Raw genomic sequence first — 23504 nt, forward strand, 5'->3', positions numbered from 1 at the left:
CAGCATGGAAGTGTAAGCCGAATAAACCCTTTCCTCCCCAACTTGCTTCTTGGTCATGATGTTTGTGCAGGAATAGAAACCCTGACTAAGACAGCTGGGTTACAGGTATCTGCTATCTCACCTAGCTTCAAATGTTGTTTTAGGAAAAAATAAAAAAATGGTGGTGCCACATGGAAATAATTGAAGCAGAAAGCAATCTTATTGTCTAGAAAGCTGTGAATAGAAGCTAAAGGAATTATAAGTAGTGATAATCTGAAATATTTAGAAAAACAACAGCCGGATGGTGGTACCCCTTTAATCCCAGCACTTGGGAGGAATAGGCATGTGTATGGATCTCTGAGTTTGAGGCCAGTCTGATCTACAGAATGAATTCCAAGTCAGCCAAGTCTACACAAAGAAACCCTGTCTAGAAAAAACAAAACAAAACAAAACAAAAAGGAATATTTGTGGATAAATTTAAGCCAATCCTAGTGATGATAAATATTAATTCAGAAAAATTTGGAAACACAGAAATCAGTCATATACTAGGGTTATAATGGCTAATTTCTTACTGTTTTGCACAGTGGTACATTTCAATGAAGCTATGCAAGCCAAATGTAATTAGTAAGCTAATATAAAATCAGTCAGGACCTATTTCTGTAAGCTATAGATTCTGGGCAACTCTTGTTTGTTTGGTTGGTTTGTTTTGTTTTTCGAGATAGGGTTTTTCTGTATAGCCCTGACTGTCCTGGAACTCAACTTTGTAGACCAGGCTGGCCTTGAACTCAGAAATCTGACTGCCTCTGCCTCCCAAGTGCTGGGATTAAAGGTGTGCGCCACCACCGCCTGGCAAGCATTTCTAAGGTATACTTACTCATATTTAGTTGTTTTAGTTTATGAACACTGTCAAAATACTACAATTTAAATATTATTGTCACAGTCTGGAAGTTAGGGGTCAAAGTCAAGCAATAGCTAGGTTGCTTTTTTATTTTATTTTATTTTATTTTATTTTATTTTATTTTTTCTGTCCTGAAGCCCTTCTTCTTGGCTTGCAGGTCATCTTTTTTAATGCATGCCCACATGGCTATTGCTATGTGTGTGTAGAGTAAGAGCTTTAGTGTCCCTTACAAGGATACCAGTTCTGGTGAGGCAGTGCTCTGCTGCCTGCTAATTATACTCCTAAAGACTATAGCCAAACACAATTGCATTGGGAGTTAGAGACCCTGGTCTTTGAGTTTGTAAGATGAGGACCCAATTTAGTCCTTGACAAGACATCAGCATTCTCCATGGAGTTTGGGAATGAAAGGTGGTGTGACTTGACACATTGGATCCTGTAAAGTTTTGTGGACCATTGTAAGATTGTTTCTTTGTTTTAAACAAAACAGATCACCGAAGAATTTCAAGCATGGTATTTTACCCAGACTATAGATCAAAAGCTAAATAGATACACTGGACAGGAGATAATTGTAATAGTAGTATAAGCATTAGATGATCTGCTAGAATAAAATTTGATGGCACAGATGAAAACTTAGTCAGAGTCTAGATTTATTTATTATTATTTTTGTTATTGTAGTTTTTGAGACAGGATCTTACGAAGTAACTCTCATTGGCTAGAACTCACTATGTAGACTAGCTGGCCTTAAACTCACAGAGATCCTCCTGTCTCTGCCTCCCAACTACTGAGATTAAAGCCACCACCATGACACCTGGCTTAGATTTATTTTTAAAATTAGATACATTGAATTTACTGATAGATGGTGTGCTAAGCCTTTTCACTGATTTGACATAGTAACTTGAATGGACAACTTGAGGGAGGAAAGATATATTTTGGCTCATTGTATCAGAGATTTTAATCCTTCCTGTAGGGAGGATATGACAGGAAACAGGGACCAGGTGTAGGGCAGGTGTAACATTCAGAGTTATGGCCCAGAAACTGACCTCTTCTGGCTAGTCCCTGTCATACCACTTCCACCACCTCCCAAAATAGAACTACCAGCCTGGGACCCAGTGTTCACCTTATGAGCTTGTGGGAGAGATTTCAGACTAACCTAACAGTTGGGGTTATGGTGTGGAAGGAGGGATGAAGAGAGAGACAAGGGGTTTTGGGGAGAAGGGAAGATGGTTACAGGAGTTTTGCCTGAGTAAGGTTATAGGAATGAACTGTTTTGGGAGACAGTTTTTTGTTTAGTAAATACCTTACAGTTCACACTGTTTGTTTTTAGTATATTTTTCTATATTTGTGTTGGTTTTTTGGTTTGGCTTTTTGTTTGTTTGTTTTTGAGATAGGGTCTTACTCTGTAGCATTGGTTAGCCTGGAACTCTACTACATAGACCATCTGGCCTCAAATTCATGGAGATACATCTACCTCTGCCTCCCTAGTACTAGAATTAAAGGCATGTATCATCATGCTTGGTTATAGAATCATTCTATGTCTGTCTGTCTGTTTGTCTGTCTGTCTGCCTGCCTATCTATCTATCCATCCACCTATCTCTGCCTATCTATTTATTTATTTATTTATTTATTTATTTATAGACAGAGTTTCTCTATGTAGCCAAGTCTGTCCTGGAACTTATTCTGTATACCAGGCTAGTTTTTAACTCAAAAATTCCTCTTCCTTTCCTTCTGAGTTCTGGAACTAAAAATGTGCACCACCACTGCCTGGCTTTTATTTTTACTTTTAATGCGTGTGTATGTGTGTGAGTGTGTCTGTCTGTCTGTTTAGACATACATGCATGTGGAGGCCAGAATAGGGCATCAGTTCTCTTGGAGCTGGGGTTACAAGCACTCGTGAGGTACCCAGTGTTGGTATTAGGGTGCAAATTTGGGTGATCCAGCCTGTTTGTTTGTTGAGATAAGAGTCTCATTATATATCTCTGGCTGGCACAGAACTCACTATTATTTAGAACTTGTGATCTTCATGCCTTCACCATGATTATACATACCACCATTCTTGGCCTAGCCTTGTATTTTTAATTATTTATTTATTTTTAAATTTAGCTAAGTGTATATATATATATATATATATATATATATATATATATATATATATATATATATATATATATATATATATATATATATATATATATATATATATAGTTTGTTTGTGAGTCACCCACCATGTGGTTGCTGGGAATTGAACTCATGACCTCTGGAAGAGCAGTTAGTGCTCTTAACCGCTGAGCCCTGACTTATATTTTCTATGATATATGTTCCGCACCTGTCCACTTACATAGGCACAGTTCTGTGTTGGTGTTTTCAGATAGACACATTCCTTTTAAGAAGCACCTTTAAATACTGTATTTTGTTTGGTAATTGTATTTGTACCAGTTTTGTCCTTTGCAAATATTCACTAGTCCTAGTGTGAACTATTATTACTAAACAAGGAAATAAGCCCAGAGAGGTTAATTTACTGAAGTCATGTGACAGTAAGAAAGCAAAGCACTGTATTCTGTGATAGGACTTTCATTTCATCATTTCCTCTATTTCTCCACTATGGCAGCATGCTTGCATTTTTACTGTGAATTCTGAGCAGTTTATTTAAATCTTCTATATCTATGCACATAGCAATTGTTAGAGGGTGTACTAAGTGAATTGAGTATTCAAGCTAAAGGGAGTCCCTAGGTGAACCGATAGATACAAGTTGTGTTTGAAATGGAGCAGGATGGTTAATAGGCAACTTAATCCATCTCAAAGGCAATTACTGTAATTTAACACTTTATGTGTTATTTTTGTATTATTTAGTTTCTGCTCTTTCTTGCTATCTTTCTTGTGACATTTACCCATGATGAGTTTGAAAATAATTTTTTCATTATTGTATAATGTTCCTGATTTGGGAATGTGAATATTTTCTCCACTTTGCTGTGGGTTGACAAGTACGCTCTTTTCAGCTTTGGATGATTAAACACCATTTTAATGCCTCTAGGTGTGTGGTAGTAAGCTTTTCATCACTGACAAAAACACCCAATAAAAACAGTTCAGTGAAGCTGGGCGTGGTGGTGCACATCTTCAATCCCAGCACTGGGGAGGCAGAGGTAGGTGAATTTCTGAGTTCGAGGCCAACCTGGTCTACAGAGTGGAGGTTAGGTCTGTATCATATCATCATAGCAGAGGCTTGGGTTTGGTTGGATGGGTGTGGGGTGTGTGTGTGTGTGTTTGTGTGTTGCTCCTATTGATGATATCTGATCAGTCGTTTTTTCAGAAAGCCTATAGCACACAGGCCTTAAGGTACATTTCATATTCAAACTATAATATTGGGCACATATATGTATTTCTTAGCAATAAAATATTTTTGTTGTAGGGTTGGCAAGCATTCAGCCTTGTTAATTCTTGCCAAACTGTTTTCAATTTGCTTTTTTGTTTGTTTTTTGTTTTGTTTTGTTTTTTTGATACAAGACTTTTCTGTCCTGGAACTCACTTCTTAGGCCAGGCTGGCCTCAAACTCACATAGATAGATCCACCTGCCTCTGCCTCCCTCCTGAGTTTTGGGATTGAAGATGTGCGCAACCACCACTCAGCTTGCTTTAAAATTGAATGTAACATTTTACTTCTACCAGCAATGCATGAAAGTTCTATTTGTTTCCATTTTCAGGAAGTATTTGTTGTCTTATATTTCTTATTTTAGCCACCTTGGTCAATAGTATGTTGATTATTCATTTTAATGCATGTATCAATGGGGTTTTCATTACTATTAACAAAATACCTGAAGCAGGCCATAAAGAAAGATAGTTCTTAGAGGTCCAAAGTGAAAGAGAAAGGATTTGAGACTTACTGGGCCGCTGGCCTAGGCCTGGTGACCAATGGCAACACAGTGGTGGGAACATTGTCAAACAGCAAACCAGAGGGCAATTAGGGATGAGGTTCTTTCTTTCAACAACTTGCTTTTATGAGAATTCAGAAATCTGATGAGATTTAATCTCTTCCAAGGCCATTCTTCAATCACTAGGGCTCTCACTAGGCCTTATCTCTTGATGGCTTCATCCCACCTCCCAACATTGCCACCATAGGGACCAAGCCTGCAACACACTATCCCTCGGGGACAAACCATATCTAAACAAAACAGTCCCCAGATGACTCACACAGCCAAGTATGCAGTTTCACTTGGCAATTTGATGCTTTCTGAAGTTTCTGAGGCTGGGTTATCATATAAGAAAAAGGAATTGTTTGAATCTCATCCCCTGGCAGTGAAAAATTTTTTATGATTATTTTTATTCTCTGTGTATGAGTGTCATGCCTGCATTGTGTGTCTGTGTATAATGCATGTGCCTGGTGACTGTGGAGGCCTGAAGAGAGCACTCGATCTCCAAGAACTGGAGTTACAGATGGTTGTGAGCTACCATGTGGATGTTGGGGACTGAACCTTGGTCCTTTACAAGAGCAGTGAATGCTCTTAACCATGAGCCATTTCTTGAGCCCCCCCCCCCCAGAGTGGGTAGATTCTATCAATAAAACAGATTTATCTTTTGCTTTTTTGGAGACTGGATTTATAGCCCAGGCTGGCCTGGAATTCACTGTAGCCAGAGGCTGATGTGAAACTTACAGCAAACATCGTGCCTCAGTGCCCAAATGCTAGGGTTCCAGGTGTGATCTAACATGCTTGGCTAAAAGTGCATTTCTTGAGGCAGATAGCATGGTACCCAGATGCCTACATTAGGGAAGACTCGTCTTTGTGACCTTTAGTAAGTTAGCCATAGTGCCATAGTAGTCTTCTCTCTAAATTGAATATAAAATGATGTTTCTATCATAATAGATAGGATAATAAAATCATTTTATATCCAGTTTGTAGGGCAGTTCATACTATGCTATAAGCAGTATGTCAGTGTGATATTAATATAAACTTTATGAATTTATTTTAAGTGGGTTGACAGAATCATGGGGCTCTAATCTGTAATACATTTGAAGTTGAAGTTTATGAATGATATTGGCGTTTATTTTAGCCTTAGTCTTTTTTCTTTTTTCTTTTTTTTTTTACACATTATCAAGAGAACATTTATTATCAGGGCTAGTGAGATAGCTTAGTAAAGGCACTTGCTACCAATCCTGAGATTTCATAGAACCCATATGGTGGAAGGAGAGAACCAGCCACAGCACACAGTACTGTGGCATACATGCCAACCCTCCCAGTATACACAGAACATAAATGAGTGTAATAAAAATTATAAAAATATGAATTGACAAAGATGAACAAGTAATAAAAATTATAAAAATGAATTGACAAAGATGAATAATTTTAAATGTTTGTCTGGTAGTCTCGAGATTTCCTTAACTTTTATTATATTTTATTAGATATTTTCTTTATTTACATTTCAGATGTTATTCCCTTTCCTAGTTTTTCCTCTGAAAACCTCCTATCCATTCTCCCCTCCCCATGCTCACCAACCCACCCACTCCTGCTTCCTGGAGCATAGAACCTTCACAGGACCAAGGGCCTTTCCTCCCATTGATAACTGATTAGGCCATCCATCCTCAGCTACATATGCAGTAAGAGCCATGAGTCCCAACCAAGTGTTTTCTTTGGTTGGTGGTTTAGTCCCAGGGAGATACTGGTTAGTTCATATTGTTGTTCCTCCTATGGGGCTGCAAACCCCTTCAGCTCCTTGGGTCCTTTCTCTAGCTCCTTCATTGGGGACCCTGTTTCCCCGTCCAATGGATGGCTGTGAGCATCTACTTCTGTATTTGTCAGGCACTGGCAGAACTTCTCAAAAGACAGCTATATCAGGCTCCTGTCTTCCTTAACTTTTAAATAAGTTTAGTTAATAAGTAGTAAGCAACGTTTATCACCTATTTAAGGTTTAATTTTATTCACTTATTTATTTATATATCTGTGTATATGTCCATGTGTATGTGTGTGTGTGTGTGTGTGTGTATGTGTGTGTGTACATACACATGTGTCTGAGTTCCTGAGTGCATCCCATTCCTTCAAGTGTCTTTGGAGGCTAGCAGCAGCTCATATCCCTGGAGCTGGACTTAATGCCTGGTGTGGGGCACCATGGATCCTGGTCCTCTGCAAAAGAAGCAAATGATTTTGTCTGCGGAGTGGTCTTCATCATATAAATAAATGACATTGTACTTTTTTCTTACTAATCGTTCAGAAAATTTTATTTTGAAATTGTCACTAAATATCCACAGTTTGCATAGATTTCCTGAGGTTTTTTTTTTTCTTCATGTATTTTTGCTTTAAATGAGCAGCACCACAAATTTTCAGATTTCAGGAAAAAGGAATTGTTTGAATCTCATCCCCTGGCAGTGAAAAATTTTTTATGATTATTTTTATTCTCTGTGTATGAGTGTCATGCCTGCATTGTGTGTCTGTGTATAATGCATGTGCCTGGTGACTGTGGAGGCCTGAAGAGAGCACTCGATCTCCAAGAACTGGAGTTACAGATGGTTGTGAGCTACCATGTGGATGTTGGGGACTGAACCTTGGTCCTTTAAAAGAGCAGTGAATGCTCTTAACCATGAGCCATTTATTCTAGTGCATCTATATTATTAATGGCTTATTGCTTTGGGTCACAGCATAAAGTCAAAAGCCGATGTGCTTATTTACATATTTATGTAAGAAAGTGCACTCCACATCTATTGTGGACCATGGTGTAAATTTAATGAGCCAAAGACGTACAGGCTTGAGTTACGAACAAATTATAACAAAAAAGAATTTGAGTTCTCCTAAATAATGACATATTTCTAAGACATTCCAACAAATTCTGGTAGGCAAATGTATATAAATCCCAAATTGGGCAGCACATTTATGCTCTCGGTGTTTCACATGTAAACAGTTAGCATATAAAAATATCTATGTGCTTTTGGAGTTGATAGTAGTTGTGTTTGCAGCTCATTGGTTGACTTTACACAGAGAATGTTTCCAATTAATCATGACTTTCCAGAAGACTTAGATGATTCTCTTGACAATGCCACTAGCACTGTGGCTGTTCTGCTGCCCTTAGCCACGGTGGCCTTCTTCAGCTGCCTACCCAGTCTGTCTCATAGTAGCTCATGGTTTACTGTAATAAGTGTATATGGAATTTGCTCATTAAAGGTCAGCCCAGTGTTGTTTATTTCTTCATGGGTTTCCTGGAACCCCTCTGATAATGAATCACTCTATTTTTCTATCAGTCTCCTTTAAAATTTTAACCTGATATTTTGTGTCTCAGAATCTGAATTTTTCTCCCCATTTTGTGAGCCAGATCCATATCAGTGCACTTCACAAAATCCACCTGCAGAGGGAGCTAAATAAAAGAAGATGAGACTCTGAACCCAAGAAGACTCAAAGCAGAGAATGTTTATAGCAAGATGTTGTCATCCTGCTAGTACTGAAAAAAGAACTTGATACTCGAAATGGTTGGGTTGAAATCAACCATCTGGGATCTGACACAAGGATAAGACTTGTGTGATTTTTGGTTTTGGATTCTCTTGTCGTATAAAAAGCTATAAAAGGATGATCTTATAGACACGATATGATAGAGAACCAATCTGACATTTTACTCTCTTCTCTGAAGATGGTGTTTAAGGATAGTGAAATGAGGTCACTTTGTGCAGAATTTCACATGGAGTGCTGGGCTAAGGCTAAAGTAGTTAAAGCTTTGGATAACATACAATATTTTAAAGACAGACTTTATAAGTAAGTCTCTTGATTTGTTTGATTAAGTATATGTATCTTGATTGCAGTCAGCAGACTTGAAGAGAGAGAAGCAGAACTGAAGAAGGAGTATAATGCACTGCATCAGAGACACACTGAGGTGGGTGCTGTCCTTCCTAGGTTAGTGCTGGGGCACAGGGGTGGCCTCTAATTCTACATGGCCTTGTCCTTGGGAAGTCAGAATCATTCAGAAGCGCCATTTCCAGAAAGTGTATGTGTTACGCGGCATTTGCCAAAGCTGACGTTTATTCTTTTTAAATCTGGAATTCAATTTTTCTGTAGGAAATTTATATGCCTCAGAATAATTTTAGTTATTTAAGACAGTTACTTAGTTAGCTATCAAACCTTTATGCATATAATAAAGTGTTGACACGATGCTGAGAAAATTGATTTGCTACCAGTTAGGAAAATGCTGCATTGGTAAGATAGTAGTATAGATCTTGACATATATAATTTAGTTATAAAAGGCCTTATATTATTTATAATTTATATTGTGTTATGTTTAATATTAAATTATATCAAATTTATAATACATTAAAATGTGTTTAAATGATTCCAATTTTCAGCATTTTAGTTTTTTTGAGATTTATTAACTTTTAGATTTTTATTTTTTGTGTATGAATGTCCTATCTGCTTGTAAGTGCCGTAACTACAGAGGCCAGAAGAGGGCATCGGATCCTCTAGAACTGAATTACAGATGGTTGTTAGCTTCCTCATGAATGCTGGCAACTGAACCTAGGTCCAGGGTTTTTAACTGCTGAGCCAACTCTCCAGCCCTCTTTAGTATTTTAAATTAGTATTTGTAGCATATAATCCCTTTGTAACCCTTATTTTTAAGAGTCTGTTAGTCTTTGTATTTGTTTCTGTCTTGTCAATGTGACGTTTGTCCCTGTGTGTTATGGTCAGTCTGGGATTCACATACCTTAATGAATTTTACAGTCCTCCCCTCTTCCCTCTCCTTTTTTCTGTAGCCCTGGCTTACCTGGAGTACACTATGCAAACCAGGCTGGCCTTGAGTATAATATGATTTTACCTCTGCCTCCAATTCTGGGATTAAAGGTGTGTGCCACCTCTCTTGGCCATTTTCTCTCTTCTAATCCTGTCTTATGTTATACCTAATTTTAGCTTTGTTTGTTTTTTTGGATTGGGTTTTTAAGACAGGGTCTCTCAGGGTAGCCCTAGCTGTCCTGGAATTCCTCTGTAGACTAGGCAGCTCTAGAATTCAGAGATCTGCCTTCCTCTGCCTCCTGGGTGCCAAGATCAAAGGTGTGCACTACCACTGCCTGGCTTGAGTCTAGGTTTTTGTCTACTTATTTATTTAGATGATGGTGACTTGAGTCCGGGGCCTTGCTCATGCTCCCACAGTCCTATTTGTAGACTTCAGTTCCTGTTTTTCTTCCATTGCTGTATAACCTATCCTGCCTATGGTAGGGATCAAAGGTGCTGCTTTAAGCATCATAAAATCATATTATACTCAATTTCATTTGCTTTGAATAGTAGAGAAATTCGTTCCCATTCATGGGATTGGGTTTAGCATTGCTACCAAGAACACAAATTTTCACAGAATTGATACAGTAGGAGGAAAAGTTTGATCATAAAGGGTCATATGGTCCTGGAAAGATGGAAGTAGGTTAAATAATAGGTTTTTTAAAATTAAGTTAAAAATACCCATGTTTTAATAATATATTGTTTACTAGATATTAAGGGTATTTTAAAAAACTTGGTAGTTAAACCACTGATTTCCATATCAGAGTAAGGTCCTGTATGTATGTAGTATTTACTTGCATTGCTTACTTCTTAATGATGATAATTACAAAATATATTTGGAGAAGTATGTTAAATGTAATAAGTAATTAATAGTAATGAATGATTTTAAAATAAAGTTATAACTTTTATTTTAATTAGAGATTTTTAAAATTGTGATATAGTATTAAAGTATATTTAAATTATATTCTTTTAAAATATATACATTACTTTTCCTTTGTATTTTTTAATTTTATTTCTTATACTCCATATTTTGTTTCCCCCATAAATATGTACATTCTTTAAAGAACAAATATAAATGAAGTGAGATTTTATTTTTCTAATATCTATTTAATAAAAATGAAGATATATATCTATAGAAATTTTAAAACCTGCCATCTGTTTCCTGTAAAAAAGTATTATAAGTTTCCTGTTATCATGCCTTCAATGCCTGTAAGCTATTGGAAAAGAAAATGGTCTCAAGAAAGCTTAGTTACCAAGGCAGAGACCTCAGCCTGAACAGTCATCAGGCTGTTCATCAACACTCTTCCTCTGCTGACTGTCAGCTCTTTCATAGGATCCTCTCCTGCAGTTAAGAAGAGGCTTCTGTCTTTTGCCCTGATAGACTCTATTTACTTCAAAGTAGGCTTATGTAACACAGATAAGACTGCTTAAAAATGTGAGTCTGTTCACTATAACCTAAAATTTTCTGTTTATCCATTTGGTCTAGAAACTCCATTCAATTAGCAAGAATAAATAGCTTGTAATCCCTTAGAGTATCTTTTAGAGGTAAACTCCAGAGAAAGGGACTCTGTAGCCTATTTATTGTTACTTTCAAGGAAGGTAGCATTTTTTTTTTTTTTTTGTAGTTCTCTATTTTAATGTCAAGTTAAAAAAAAATCTGATAACCATTCAAACAAGCACCTCCAATAGTGGAAGGATGTAAGGCTGCATAGCCCGGAGCCTAGGGCAGGCAACCGGCACCCTGCAGGCTCAGCAGACCTAGGCTGGTGTCAGGACTACCTCACTAGCCCTGGGGGCAGACAGGGTTTGCCCTGAGCTTCCCAGAGCAAAATGCAGACCAGCCTGGTGGTCATAGGGAAGGAGGGAAGGTAGCATTTTTTTACAGACACAGAATTATTTAAATATTACTTTGACAAAACACATTGTTTACTGCTAACAGTGGAAAATTATTCTACTTTTTGAAAATGTGAATGACCATTCTTTAATCAATAATAAATTTGTGTATATTATTGATTTTACTTAAAGGAATATCTATCTTGCTATATGTGGTCTATTCTTGTGAGCTATGTTATCAGCATATAGAGATTGAGAAGCCAGCCTGGAGTAGTTAGTTCTAAGTCAGTCTAGATATTCAACAAGACCCTTTATCATAAAACTAGCTAGCTAGCTAACTAACTAACTAACTAACTAACTAACTAACAAACAGTGTTTCTTTTGGCTCACTGTTGAGGTTATAGTTGATCATGGCAGGAACGGCATGGTGGCAGGCTCATAACGCAGCAGGTCGTTTGTACACTGTCAGGAAGCACAAGCATGCATAAGCTCAGCAAGCTTTCCCATTTATGCAGTGTGAGATCCACGTCCATGGAATGGTGCACCTACATTTAGGGTAGTTCTTCCCATCTCAGTTAATCTGCATAGTCCTTCACAGATATGCCAGTGGCTTGCTTACACAGTGATTCTAGATCTGTGAAGTTGATAGTGTTAACATGACACTGACTGCTGACTGACTAAAAGACATTCCATGAAGACAGCACAGGCCTGAGGAGTGGTTATTTTAAAGCATTTGGGACTACAAGACTAGTTTTCATATGTTAACCACTACACATGTGCAGGGCTGGGTGAGTTTCATATTGAGATGGTTTAAGCACATTCTTAGTGTTTTCTTAAGCCAACTTATCATTTCTCCCTATTGTACACTTTGAAATTTTTAGAAAGATGTTCTAGGGTGATGTACCCAAAATCCTATGCCAGTTTAGTGACTTGTTATGAAATCCGGTCTTTCTGGTTCTGTGATTTTAGGGGTTTTTTTCTATGCTGTGTGTGTATGTACCTGTGATATGTGGTATGTGTTTGGGCATTTTTGCCTGCATGTATTTCTGTATTCCATTTGTATATCTAGTGTCCATGGAGGCTAGAAAATGGTGTCAGATCCCCTGGAACTGAGAATGCCTTGTGAGTGCTGGGAATTAAACCAGGTCTTCTGGAAGAGCCTCCAGCACTCTTAACTACTGAGTTATCATCTTTGCTATTGTTTGAAACAGGATGTCATATAGTTCAGGCTGGACTCAAACTTGCTCTGTAGGTGAGGATGGACCTTTAAACTACTCATTCTTAGCACTAAAGCCAAGTACTGAATGCTCTAGATGTTTTTCTGAGTCTTTAGGTCTCATGAAATCTCACTGGTTTTAAGACAATAGCTTTGAGAACTGTATGTAGAAAGATTCAAGGTGACTACAGAGTCTGTGCTCCAGTCCAGTTGTTTTGCTTTTTGGTTTTGTCAGTGTGGAGTTGGCTTTTGCTGTGAAGACAACTCAACCAAGGGCAGTCTGTGCCTGTCCTAAACAACAGTTTTCCAGACAATACAGTTGAAGCCTTGATGAGTCCAGCTCTTACAGAATTTACTTCGAGCTATGTGAATTAATTTGCTTACTGGGGAATTAGTAGCTTATCTGAGATGGAGGAGGACTAAAACTGGTAGACTTGGTAGAACCTTGTATAAAATAGGCCCTGGTCTACTCTCACATCTTTTCTCTATCTGATTGTTGGTCTTCCCCCTCCCTCCATCACTCCCCTCATTTAAAAAAAAATCATAAGGATAATGTGAATTATTTAAAAATTTTTATGTGCAGTGTATTTTTTCTGTTTGTGATATATAGCTTGTTATTTTAAATATATCAGGAAATGCCTTAGGGTGTGGGATTTTCTTGTGGGTGTGAGGAAGAAAGGACAATGAGTTCATTGCTTGCCTGGAGAGTTAACTAAAAGGCCAGATGCATCCTGCCTGGGTCCTACAGCATTTAACTACTCAAGCTGCATCAATCAGATTTGAGTCCCAGCTTTAAAGCTAATGATGGAAAACATTTTATTGTTAGCTATTTTACTCAGGCAAGTTATTTTCTCCTGTACCTGGGAATTATCTGTAAAATTGTGATATAGTGAGGGTTAAATAAAGAATATTTCTGTTAAAGTGGTTGGCATTCAGGATGATAGCTGCTGTTTTTTCTGTTCCTCAGTCCTAGTAAGGGCTACTTTAGTGTGGTCTGTGTTTTCATATTAGACTATTTTGGAATGCCAGGATATTATCTCTGTAATCAGTCCTTTGAAGGTTTCAAATATAGTTTTTTTCTAAATTTTAAATAAGCATTTAAAATAATAGAGAATCTATTTGGATGTAAAATTGGTTCTATCTATATATTTTGCTTATTAATGGATTACTTATAAAGGCATTCTGAAGGAAGTTTCCTTTTTAACACTCTTCCATGTGAACCAATCACCTCTATATGATTACTCTATGGATGTGAGAACTCAGCTAATGCTTTCTAAGGCCTTTCTGACATCTGTATTTGCACATGTTAGGTCCAGCATTCGTTTTGCTGTATTAGTCTCAGTTTATTATTTTCTTGATACAAGAAAAAAGCAGGTCATTATTCCTGATTTGCTGACACAACCAAAATTTTTTTAATGCAAAGTTCTTAAATTAGTATGGAAGAGAAAATAGACATTTAAATAAAACTTGTAAATATCCTTGTGATTCTGTATTCATTTTTCTTTACTGTTAACAGTTCTCATTTTGACTAGCCTTTATTTGGGGGGAGGGGGAGTTCTGAGACAAGGTTTCTCTGTATAGCCCTGGCTGTCCTGGAACTCACTTTGTAGACCAGGCTGGCCTCGAACTCAGAAATCGGCCCGCCTCTGCCTACCGAGTGTTGGGATTAAAGGCGTGCACCACCATGCCCTAATTTTTTTTTTTTTTAAAGTTTTATTTTTATTTGTGTGGTGTATGTGTGGAGGACAGGTGTGAGTTCCCATGGACGTCACTTAGATTTGAACTAATGTTTTTTAAAGATTATTTTTAAAACTCCCCCCCCCCTTTCTGTGTGTGTGTGTGTGTGTGTGTGTGTGTTATATGTTGAGGTCAGAGTACAACTTGTAACTTTTCCTTCCCCACGCACCAGAGCCCTGAAGATGAAGCTCCCACCACAGTCAGCTTTTCCAGCATATGATCCTTATCTAGGACTCAGAATCAAAGATATTTCTAATTTTTATTTTCTCATTTTAATTTTTATTTCTATTAATTTGTATTATTATAGCTGATTATATTAAATATTGATTTTAGTAAATTAGCACAGGAGAAAGTAGTTTGAAATTCTTTCAATTATAAATCTACAGAAATAATTAGAAATACTATCTTTCAATTGAAATTTATTTTTATTCTGGTAATTACTATTAGTATGGAAAGATGAATGTATAGAATTTTTCTCAAGTTTAGCATTAATTTTGTTTTCCACTTAAGTGCATAGGTTTCTCAAATGCTATTATTGTTAATCAACAGCCTCTTAGAACCTCCTACCAAAGTCTATATACTAATTTGTATTTATACCAATATTTTTCATTTAATAATATCACATATTTTACAAAATTGCTATGTAATACAAAGGAAGATAGATATTAGCTACATTTACTGATGTTAGTGTCTTAACTGTGAGCATTTGCTATTTCCTTGCTACCACAAGTCTTTCATCTTTAGGATTTATTTCTTTACATGAAATAATAATCTTGTAAGAAAGTTATGTCAAAATGTTTCCATTGTTATAATTCTTTGTTTTATTTTAGGTGATAGCCTTAAATTTTCTATTTTTCTTCCTTAAAATAGATGATCCATAATTATATGGAACACTTAGAAAGAACCAAACTTCATCAGCTCTCAGGGAGTGATCAACTGGAGGCTACAGCTCATTGTAGAATTAGGTAAGCTTTGTTATATACACTTTTGCCTAAGAAAATGTGGAATCAATAATCCATCTTTTTGTTTCTATTTTTCCTGTTTTTCCATCTGAGAACAATATTTAGTCTGCTTCCCCAAATTTTGTACAGGAAAGGAAAAGAATAGTATGCAAAAATAGAAATACCATTTAAAAAGTTAAATTATGAGTTTTATAAATTATAAGCAACATAGTGCAGGGTTTTATTTTCCTGATACTTGATGGAAATTCAGAGTAGGTTTGAAATTTTCCAGTTTGTGGGTATGCTGAAATTTTTCATTTCTCCCTTATAATTGGTCCTTTTTGTTGCACAGAGGCATGTTTAAAAGGATTAGCCAGCCATCTGTTTGATGTAGGAGTGTGAATAAATTATGTAGATCGCTAGGTATTGTAGCCAATGGGCTAAGCCAAGACTCTTAGTGGTGAGGAACGTAGTTAATAGGCTGGCTCTCCTGTGGGTTGCTGCATAAATGCTAGGAGCTGCAGCTCTATGGTTATGAGGAGGGGGGAGCGGAATGACGTCATCGCTTGGGAGCCGCTGCAGGATGGAGTGGAAAGCTGCTGCTGCTGGCATTGTTTTTGTGGCAGCAGCTGAATGACAGATCCTCACTACAAAGATACCCTTTTGGCCCCTGTGTAGGCCTCCTGGTTCGGACATTTCACCATGCCAGCACAGCGCCATGAATCCTGGATGCATGCTGCTGTTTGTGTTTGGCTTTGTTGGCGGGGCGGTGGTCATTAATTCTGCGATCTTAGTATCTCTCTCTGTTTTGCTGCTTGTGCACTTTTCTATTTCTACCGGGGTGCCAGCGCTGACGCAGAACCTACCGAGGATACTCAGGTACTCTGTCCACTCTCTCTTGGAAGCTCCTGCTTCGCTGGGTTTTTTTTTTATAATTCTTAGGACCATGAGTCTGCTTTGTAACCATTTCTGCTGCAGATTCAAACAATGGAAAACGGCCTCGAGCTAGAATGTCTATTATTTTGTAGGTTCCTAAATGTTTTGTGTTTGGAAATCACAGACAAAAAAAAAAAAAAAAGGATTCTCTGTTGTACTTGTACATAAATATAAGGTCAGCGTGGTCAGAATGCTGAAGAATAAGGAAGCACAAGAGCCCAGTACCAGGTCCAAGTCTGTATATAGCTCTGGATTTAGTATTGAGGGACAAATGGCTTTTATGCTTTGTATTGCAAATGGTTGGCCACGGAATGTAGGTTTATTATTATTATTATTATTTTTTTTTTTTAGTTATCCTTTGCCTAATGTAAGGTTTGATATCAGTTTTATAGTTTTGAATAACAGCTATGGAAACTGATATTTTCCTGCTACTATAAAACATATTTTAAACTAAAAAAAAAAATCTTAAAATCTTAAGACAAGACTAGAATGCCTTCCCCTCCGTTATTTGCACATCAAAGTTGTGAAAGCTTCACAAAGCCTATTCACTATTGTTTGGTCAGATGTCGCCCTTTCTTTTCTTTGTACTCCTGGGTGACAAATCCCCATTCCTGCTTGTGGGGGTGGTCACCAGGCTGCGTGCTTTGCTGCTGTTCTCTGCGTGCAGCCTGTGTGAACCACTTTCCACATGTCCAATGCCGAGGGATTTGCTTTCTTGTTTTCTAACTCATAAACTCAAAGAATCTGATCGGCTCAGATTTCTCTTTTGTACATGGCTTGAAATTAAGATTCATAGACTATAACTAATTAGTACCTAGGTGATTATAAAAAATGTTTTAATGGTAATTCTGATTTAGGCAAGAAGAATGGAAGTAGCTCCTTTCTTTCATGTGATTCTTTTTATTCATAGGCCAGCTCATGTTTAATTTTTAACACTCAGAAATTAGTTTTCTCATATGGTCTAAAACTAGATACTTGATCATTTATTTTCTTTCCTAATTATATTTGTTTTTCAAACAAGTCATGTAGCCTAAACTAACCTTGAACCCAACAGGAAGTCTCCTTCTCAGTGCTGGGATTACATACAGTTCTCTGCTGGGTTCTTTCCTGATGTATAAAATTGGGAAACAGTCTGACTATTTTGTATAGGTTAGTACATGAAATAGTTGTATACAAATCTATGTATATTTAGGATATAAGGAAACTAAAGCTTGTAGGCTTAAAAATATGTATAATATTAATATGGCTAATATTAAGGGCTGGCGTAGGCTATGCTGGAGAAGTATTGCCGTACAGTAACTAAGACTTCGGAGTTACCTTGTCCCATAGATGCAGCCTTTGGTAAGTTGTTGAATCTCTTAGGTTTCTTCTCTTAAGGTATTTACCTCAGTGACTGATTTTAAGAAATCAAGCGAGCTATTATTTTGCACTTCATTACAGTTGCAAAATATATGATCCATTATATAAGTAAGTCATTTGTGTACCTCACATTTTTAGTAGAAGTGACTTTTAATCTTAGTCCTGCTGGTTACTAATATATAAAGTCTTAGAACATCATTTTCCCTATTGTAAAATCTGGAAAAGCAGTCCTGTTTCCTGGTTGGTTAGACCAGATAAAGTACATCAGTTTATCTGGCTCAGTACTTTCAGGTATAGCCAAAAGGCTATTTGAAATACATATTTTCAAAAATCATTAATACACATAAGCTGGTATTTAAATAACCAACTAAAAATCAATATATACAACTAAAGCTACTAGCTAGAGACTATAACAACGATTCCGACACTTGTCAGCTTTGCTTCTGTTAGGAAGTCAGTGGCTGGACAGTGAAAGCAGGTGCTTCAGTTTAGGGATTGAAATCTGCCACTTGGTATTTTTCTACAGGTTCTCCTTTTTTTTTTTTTTTTTTTTTTTTGGTTAACTTTTTTGTGATTTTTATTGAAGCATATAATACAAACAGTACCAAACATGCATGACAACAAAGCTCAAGACTAGTGTTTGCCTTTCACGAGCTTTGTTTTGAGAGTAGAATATTGTCAGACTTATGTAACTGCATCTCTTGCCCCCATCAGCTATCTAATTGGTCAGTCCGCAGAGGAAGAAGCACATGGTGATGCTAATTTTCTAGATCTGGAGCAGAGAAACTCCAAGCATATTTGACCCCCTCCTAGACATCTGTTTTTCTCAAAAAAGTGATAAAAGCAAAATAGAGAGTTGGGAATGTGCCTTGCTTGCATTTTGGAGTATAGATGGAATAGGAAAGGAAGCTTGGGTTTAAAGAAGACTGCGCACTCCAGCTATGTAAAGCACGCTCTGTCTTCCATATGTGTGGAAAGGAGTTTATGTGGGAAGATGGTTCCAGTGATGGGCTTGCATCTCAGGAAATCTGTGCTATCTTCCTAGCTTTATATTAGATAGACTCTGATTAAATTCCTACTTGCTTCTCCCTTAAGGCATGATAAAAGAAAGTCAAATAGTAGTTTGGGAATTTCTGTTCCCAAAGTAAGTTTTCCAGAATTGGGAATAGACAGCAGGCTAGCAACTGTTCATTCTGTTAACTAAAGAAAACCAAAACACTTGCTATCACTTAATGAGAAACAAAGAGGATTGCGGTTTAAGAACAAAGCAGCAGAAATGATGTAGTTTAAAGTAAAAGCTAATAACTCTCAAGAAGAAACAAGTTCTATTGCCTGGAAATAGAAACGTGTACTATGTAGTATACTCTATTAGGAAAAAAATGAAACTTTTTGTCACTGACTTGTGAAATAGCTGACTAGTGTTTACTTGCTTCAGATTTAGATTTATTTATTACTTATTGGAGTATGAATGTGGAGGTCAGAAGACAGCCTGTAGGAGCTGGTTCTCTCCTTCTGCCATGCGGGCCCTAGAGACTGAGGCAGGTGTCAGGCTTGGCGGCAGTTGCCTTTATCCACTGAGTCATCCCTCCAGCCTTCTTTGTAATGTTTTGGAGACAGGCTCTAATGTAAACAGGCTGGGCTCTATTGTGCTTTGTCGCACAAGGATGACCTTGAACTCCTCCTCCTGTCTCTATCTCCTACATGCTAGGACTCCATCACTCCCAATAAAGAAATACTTGGAAAAGAGCTGCTCTTTTTTCCTAACAGAAGTTTTCTCATCTGCACTCTACCTAAAAGAACTACTGTAGTATGATTTGTAGAAAACCAGAACTTTCATAAAAATGTTTTGGATTTTTACTATTGAATAGTATCCCTGTTTCAAAGAGTATATTCATTTTCCTCTAGGCAGAAAAGGCCTACTGTAAAAACACTGTAGCTTGAGGAAGTGGGAAAACTAGGAACAGGGACTGGGGAGGCCTTTGCCTGTTCCCTATGACCACTAACCTACATGGTTAAAACTCAGCAGCTCTTCTCCATGTTTATCCCACTAGACCACCATCAAGTTCCTGGCAGAGGCAGCTGTGGTAATGCATGCCCGTAGTCTCAACATACAGCAGGCTAAGGCAGAGGATCTCCAGTTCAGGGTCAGGCTAGGCTAAGTTCTGAGACCTCACCTATGAACAACTCCAAACTTGGCATGTGAAAACAGTGTCTAAATAGTTTTTCCACACTTTTCTTAACTTCTGGAGCCAATGTAAACCTTTTAGACTGTTTTTTTCTCTTTGGTATATACTTATTTAGGTGTGCATATAGGATTATGTAGGAGATCTGAGTGCAGATTGAGAATAAGCTTTCTACAACCAGGGTAGACCCTGACCTTGTTATCCCCTTGCCTCATCTTCCAAAGAGCTGGGATTTTTCTATCCACAGCCCAGGCTTACAATCACGACAAATAAAAAAACTAATGAGAATGTTTCATTTTTTTCTCCCCTCTTCAAATAGAAAAGAACGTCCTATATCACTAGGGATTTTCCCTTTACCTGCTGGAGATGGATTGCTTACACCTGACACTCAGAAAGGAGGCGAGACTCCAGGATCAGAGCAATGGAAATTTCAAGAATTAAGTCAACCACGTTCTCATACCAGCCTGAAGGTAAGCTTTATTTTAACAGTACATTTTATAAGCATTCTTATTCAAATAGAAGTCCCAGAAAACCAAAGGATAACCTAATAGTTTAGGGCTGCCCAGATAGTTTACTGGGTGAAAGTGCTTATCACCAACTCTGACAGTCCCCATCCTCAGGACCTACATGATAGAAGAGAGAACCAACTCCCGATTATTCTCTGACCTCTACAGAACCATGGTGACTGTAGTTCACACCTTGTTCAACCGCACACAAATAAGTAAATAAATCTAAATTTAAAAAAATAGTTATATATTTTTTAGTTTGAAAAGTATCTTAAAAACAAATCGAGATGAGCTTTTCCCAGGGTATGTTCTTGCTAGTTAATTTGAAGTTACATAGGAAAACAAAACCAAATACTGTTACATCTTTACTTTAGTTAAAGTTATTGGTGCTGTGATGAAACACCAGCTTGGAAGGAAAGGTTTATTTGCCTTATGCATCATTGTTCATAATTGAAGGAAGTCAGGGCAGGAACCTGGAGGTAGGAGCTGATGCAGAGGCCATGGTGGGATGCTGCTTACAGGCTTGCTTCATATGGCTTGTTCAACCTGCTTTCTTATAGAACCCAGGACCACCAGCCCAGGGGTAGCACCACCCTCCAGGGTCTGGGCCCTCCCCCATCCATATTCCTAGAACCACTGTAGGTTCTAGGAATAGAATTTAGGTAGTCAGGCTTGTGTTGAAAGGACTTCTGCCTATTGAGCCATCTTGCCAGTCCTCAGCTCTGGGCCATGAGCATGATAAGCAAGCACTCTGTTACTGAGATATATCTAATCCATCTAATTAAGAAAATGCCCTACAGGATTGCCTACAGCCCAATCTTAATGGAAGCATTTTCTCAATTTAGTCTCCCTCCTTTCTGATGACTCTAACTTTGTCAAGTTGTTATAAAACTAGCCAATATAATCTTGCTTAGTAGTCTAATGACAAGAATTTCTTTTATATTTATTGTACCTAATATGAATCTAGAATTTAGGGTCTAGTGATGTGAGGAACTAATTGGGATTTTGTTTTGTTTGTGTTTGGTTTTTTGTTTGTTTGTTTGTTTGTTTGTTTTTATGGTTACTGGGGATCAACTTAGGGTCTTGTGACTACTTTTGGAACCCTATATTCAGAAATTCTAACTATTTATTTTTAGTATGACTGTTGCTGGTGGTGTTTCCTGACTTGCACATTTGTGGAAGTCAGGAAACAACTTTTGGGGGGTGTTCTTCCACTGTAGGTTCTAGGAATAGAATTTAGGTAGTCAGGCTTGTGTTGAAAGGACTTCTGCCTATTGAGCCATCTTACCAGTCCTCAGCTCTGGGCCATGAGCATGATAAGCAAGCACTCTGTTACTGAGATATATTCCTTTTAAGTTTGAAAATAGTGTGTACCTGCTTGTTGTCTATATATGTACCACCTGGGTGCAGTGCCTGAGGAGGCTAGAAGAGGGCACTGAATTCTCTGTAGGGCTTCACTTCACTATATTTCTTATTAATTTGACTCAAGGTCTCACTATGAAGCCCAGATTGGCCTTGAACTCAAGGTAGTTCTCCTGCCTCAGCCTTTCAAGTGTTAGGATTGCAGGTATACTCAGCATGCTCAATTATAATTCCACTTGAAAGACACAGTGCATTTTTCCTTCCTTAAAACTGCTTTATGAGATATATAAAATGTATTCTGTTTAGCCCAAAAGACCTGATGTTAATTCTCTAAAGAATATATTTTGATCTAGAAAAATTTAGTAAATAATTGACAAATGTAATTAATAAGGTATTCTAAGAAGAGATACATTAATAATCCTTAAAAATGTTTTAAAGTTAGGCATGGTTTCATGCAACTGTTATTTCTATTAAGAAGGCTGAATCAGGAGGTTTGCAATCAGTATAGCATAGGCTGCATATTGAGTATCATAACAACCAGTGGTACAGCTTAAGATCCTATCTCAACACCAGAGAGACAAAGGGGAGAGGAAGAGAGAGCTGTCACCTGAACTCAGCCTGGGCAACATAGACCTTATCTGAAGAAACAATCACATACAAATGTAAAGTTATGTTCTATATAGTATAAAATAGAATATTTATTAAGGGACTATTGATTATTAAAATGAAAGCCAGCCAGTCTCAGGGAGTACACTCTTAATCCAATCCCAGCATTCTGTAGTAGAAGAGACAGGCAGATCTCTTTGAGTCCAAGATAAGCCTGGCCTACATAGTATGTTTCAGGACAGGAAGAGCCATATACTGAGACCCTGTCTCCAGAAAAAAAAAAAAAAAAAAGCCCTAGTATATTGTAAAATCTACTGCATCATTAAACAAACAGGTTGACTGTTTATTTTTATATAAATAAATTCTTTCTCCTCTTTCTTGGTGAAACATGGTCTCAGATATCCCAGGCTAACTTCCAATTTACTATGTAGTCAAGGATGACCTTGAACTTCTCATGTGAGTCCACCTCCTGAGTGCTAGGGTTATAGTGGGCATGTGTGAATACACCTGGTAATATGGTTCTGGGAATTGACAAAGCCCTTACTAATACTAGGTAAGCACTCTGCCAACTGAGCTATATTCTTAACTCCTTATATCTTTTCTTGCCTTTTTATCCCCTATAATATTTGTCACTATCTAAATACCTGTTATAGGAACTCAGTACTTGTTTTGTTGTTGTTGAGAGAGGTCATACTATGTATCCCAGTTTGGAGTTACACTTGTAATCCTCCTGCCTCAACCTCCTAAGTGCTAGGATTATAGACATGTACCACCATACTCAGCTAGAACATTTGTTCTAAGTTTGCCTGTCCCACTTCCTGTATAATTTCTCAGAAGCTACTTGTGCTCAAAATATGTCAGTGGTGATGTCACTATGAAGTATTTGTTCTTTATCCTGTATCCACACTGACTTTTTTTAAGTGTACTTGTATGTTTAATAGCTCTTCCAAAATACCTCTCTTAGTGGCTCACTTCCTGTGTTTAAGTTAGGAAGGATACTTATAACGTATCAAAAATGTATACCATATGGCAGCCATGCTTTAATTACTATCCAGACTGAACAGTACGGAAAGATTATCATAGTTCTTTTATTTAATCCAGTAATAAGCTATGACAAAACTTTACTGGCAAGTTATAAACTAATTAAGAAATGATTAATAATGATGGGTTTTGTCTACTCTGGAAATTCAAAGATAACATTACTCCCCAAAGAGTTTATAAAG

The 23504-nt window shown here is 37.4% G+C and overlaps 1 protein-coding gene across 14 annotated transcripts in view; it reads left to right on the top strand.

Moving 5' to 3' along the window:
* Spag9 (sperm associated antigen 9) overlaps positions 1–23504 on the top strand; it is a 129084-nt gene that overhangs the window by 35518 nt on the left and 70062 nt on the right. For 9 of the 14 annotated variants that reach the window (XM_029483614.1, XM_029483616.1, XM_029483615.1 and 6 more), the window contains exons 3-5: positions 8645–8715; positions 15259–15353; positions 20127–20277. In XM_029483614.1, the coding sequence (XP_029339474.1) occupies positions 8645–8715; positions 15259–15353; positions 20127–20277 (317 nt within the window). Of the gene's footprint in view, positions 1–8644; positions 8716–15258; positions 15354–15588; positions 16209–20126; positions 20278–23504 lie in introns of those variants that run through there. The other 5 variants (XM_029483620.1, XM_021175543.2, XM_029483621.1 and 2 more) reach the window with 3 other exon arrangements.

This window comes from Mus caroli, chromosome 11 (genome assembly GCF_900094665.2).
Source record: "Mus caroli chromosome 11, CAROLI_EIJ_v1.1, whole genome shotgun sequence".
Lineage (NCBI taxonomy): Eukaryota > Metazoa > Chordata > Mammalia > Rodentia > Muridae > Mus > Mus caroli.